Genomic DNA, 3049 nt, shown 5'->3' on the forward strand with positions numbered 1-3049 from the left:
GGGATGGCGGTTGCTGAGGTGGGGATTCCAGTCACAGACAGGAGCCACTGAGCTACCACTGCCACTGGTGCCTATGCCCTGCAGGCCAGGAGAAGACACTAAAGCAGCCATGCCTTTTCCCCAGCATTCCACCTGAATGCTTCCAAAGCTAGCTGCTTCTTAGGAGGATACTATTATTTTTAAAAACTTCCCCAGCTTCCCTAACCACTTCCTTCCCTAAGCCAGCACCAAAGCATGTCCTGTTGCTTACCTTGGTAGCTCTGTGGGACAGGATTCTTTGCATCTTAGACAGCACTGAGCTCATGACTCATACTAACAATCAGAGCTCAGTGGAAGCAGAAGCTGAGCCAGGGAAAGGCAGCTGGTATTAGTCTGTTCTTTTCAGCTCTGACTGGTTTACAGGATTGGGGAGCTGCAGGAGACCCTGCTGAATCTCTCTAGGAAATGGAAGGATCACTGTTTGGAAGCCAAAAGCAGCTGGGACTTGGTCAAGTGGGGCTTGGACAGGTGAGTGTCTGTGGCCAGTACTGACTGTGGCATGGCAGCTGGCTGACTGTGTGGCTGTGTTCCCAGGCTGTGGGGAAAGTCTGACAAGTTCTCTGGCATCTTGTACCTCCTGGTGGGCGAGGCAGGATTTCCTCCTTGAGCTACAGTCCAGGAATCTCTTCTCCAAGCTATTCCCCTAGTTACTCTAAGAAGGGGTTGTGCTCCCTGCATGCTGGAGAGATTAGTGCAGGTTAAACCACCACTGTCACCAAAACTTCCCTCAGGTGGTAGGTTTTACTCTGGGCCCTGGGGTTCTGTAGATTCATGTAGCTTATGTAGCCAGAGGAGGGCCAGATGCTGCTTGCCAGCTCCAAGGGTTAATAATAAAGCCCTTTTTAAATGGTATGGAGTCACCAGGCTGTGGCCAGCTGGTGCCTCACATTCCTATGGTCGTCACCTCTGCTCCTGTCCACCTCCCATTGTTGATCTCCTCCTGCTGTGTTCTGTTTGAGACCAGTCTGTAAGGTCCCTGGGGTCTGGACTAGGTCTTCTGTTTATGCAGTGTTCTGCATAGTGGGTGCCTGACCCTGACTGGGAGCTGAGGACGCTGGTGTAAAGGCTGATCCCTTCCTGTCCCCATTGGCGAGGTTTGTCCCTCACAATGTGCTCCCTGTTTTTTGTTGTATTTCAAGGTCTCTTGCAATAGGGCTCCCACTGCTTCTTTAATATATTGACCAATATGAGCTGTTTATACAGTATTCTTTTGCATGTGTTTTTTCCATTTGGACGGTGGATGGGGGGGTGAAGCCAGTATTTGAAAGAGCGGAGACCTAAGCAGTGCAACTCTATGTGGTCTACACTGTTTCATATATGTGGGCTTTGTTGCCAGCTGAGCAGGTGTGACCAGGCTCAGCAGGGAGCCAGTGTAGACATACCCCACGAGGTCAGTCTTCTCACTGTTGCCTTCCAGTTAGCAGCTGCTATGGCAAGGAGCTTCCAAAAAAGGAAGCTGGAAATCACATTCTGGTGTTAAAGGGTTTATTCTAGTGGGATTTTATTTCCCTTCCAGCTGAGTGCAGGGTTCCCAGGGATCTTGTGGGCTGGCTTAGGTGGCTCTTGGAACCAGAACCCCTCCTGCATGTTGTGGGTCAGTGCCATGGTTCTGTCCTTGGTCACAAGTTAGTCTGTTGTTCTTTGGGGCAGCATACCACTGCAACTGGTTCTCTCTAGCCTTGCAAGTCAAGTCTTTTTTGGAGGTGTTCATAAGGTACCAGTCACCAGGATTTCCAGGCTCCCGGTTATGGTGTTGGGGAAGGCAGCTGCCACTTACCCTGAACTCTTCTCTCTTCCCTTGGTCTCGGTGGCTGGGCAGCAGCAGATCTGAAGAGGAGATGGTGCCAGAAGATACAGCTTTCCTCCTGGAGAGGGTTACGCTTGCAGTCCCATCCTCAGGCAGGCTGCTCATCAAAGACCTCAACTTAAGGATCTCGCAAGGGAACAACCTGCTGATCGTGGGGAACACTGGCACAGGGAAGACGTCTCTCCTCAGGGTCCTTAGTGGCCTTTGGGAAAGCACTCAGGGTAAGGGCTGTGACTCTCCAAAGCATTACCCTGGACACAAGCTGGGGCTGTCCCAGGTAAGTCAGGAGTGAAGCTCAAGTCATGCAGTTCTGTGACAAGCAGTGCACATGAGTGTGTGTGTGGTCAGGGCTGTATTTGCTCTGTCTTCTCTCCTTGTGCTGTGCTCTGACCTTCTCATCTTAGTGCACTGTGTTGCAGATCAGACTTCTGCTCCCCAGAAGCCTGGTCTCTGCCTGGTGTCTGTGTCCTGCTATTTCAGGCCTGTGCACTGAAGATGGGGTAGGGGAGGAAGCGAGAGGATGGAGATTTGGGCTTGTACTTGGTATTGACAAGACTCTGTTTCCTGGATTTGTTCAGGGAGTGTCTCCATGTTGACATGCTTCGGCCCCCACGGTGTGGTGTTCCTGCCGCAGAGGCCTTTCTTCACTGATGGAACCCTGAGGGAGCAGGTGAGTCCCTGCCTCTGCCTGGCTGTCACCGGAAGGGCTGGGCTCTTTCAGCCTGTTTGACATCCAGCCACGCAAACACACTGGTGACTCTTGCAGTCCTCAGGCTTGGGACAGGCCAGGCCAGGCAGCTCTGATGTCAAGGACCTGTATGCTGCTTAAAGGCCTGTAGGGGAGTGTTCAGGTGTGACTGTTTCCCTCCTTACTGGCTCTCCCTGGGTGTTAGAGTCTGTGTATGTGGTTGGGATGAATCCCCACATCCAGCTTCCTCTGATATGGGGTGTCTTTGGTTTATTTATCCAGGTGATTTATCCTTTGAAGGAGATTTATCCACTTTCAGGTGAGTAGAATTCACTGAAGTATCTAACAAGTGATCCGGTTTTCCATTCACCTCTATTCCTTTAATTCTTCCCTTCAAGTTATTCTCTAATTGGAGCTCAACCTGAGATGTGCACCTCAGAACTGGCTTAGGCATGTAGGAGTTAAACTTCTAGAGAGACTCCATTAAAAACTAAACTAGGGGAAGTAGCAGATGC

At 51.0% G+C, this 3049-nt stretch overlaps 1 protein-coding gene across 4 annotated transcripts in view; it reads left to right on the forward strand.

Annotated features, from left to right (window-relative positions):
- Positions 1-3049, forward strand: part of ABCD4 (ATP binding cassette subfamily D member 4) — a 38380-nt gene that overhangs the window by 28145 nt on the left and 7186 nt on the right. For all 4 annotated transcript variants that reach the window (XM_019518835.1, XM_019518832.1, XM_019518833.1 and 1 more), the window contains 3 exons: positions 1859-2067; positions 2425-2516; positions 2817-2853. In XM_019518835.1, coding sequence (XP_019374380.1) covers positions 1859-2067; positions 2425-2516; positions 2817-2853 — 338 coding nt within the window. The remainder of the gene's footprint in view (positions 1-1858; positions 2068-2424; positions 2517-2816; positions 2854-3049) is intronic.

This window comes from Gavialis gangeticus, unplaced genomic scaffold (genome assembly GCF_001723915.1).
Source record: "Gavialis gangeticus isolate Ggan-Ray unplaced genomic scaffold, GavGan_comp1, whole genome shotgun sequence".
Taxonomy (NCBI): domain Eukaryota; kingdom Metazoa; phylum Chordata; order Crocodylia; family Gavialidae; genus Gavialis; species Gavialis gangeticus.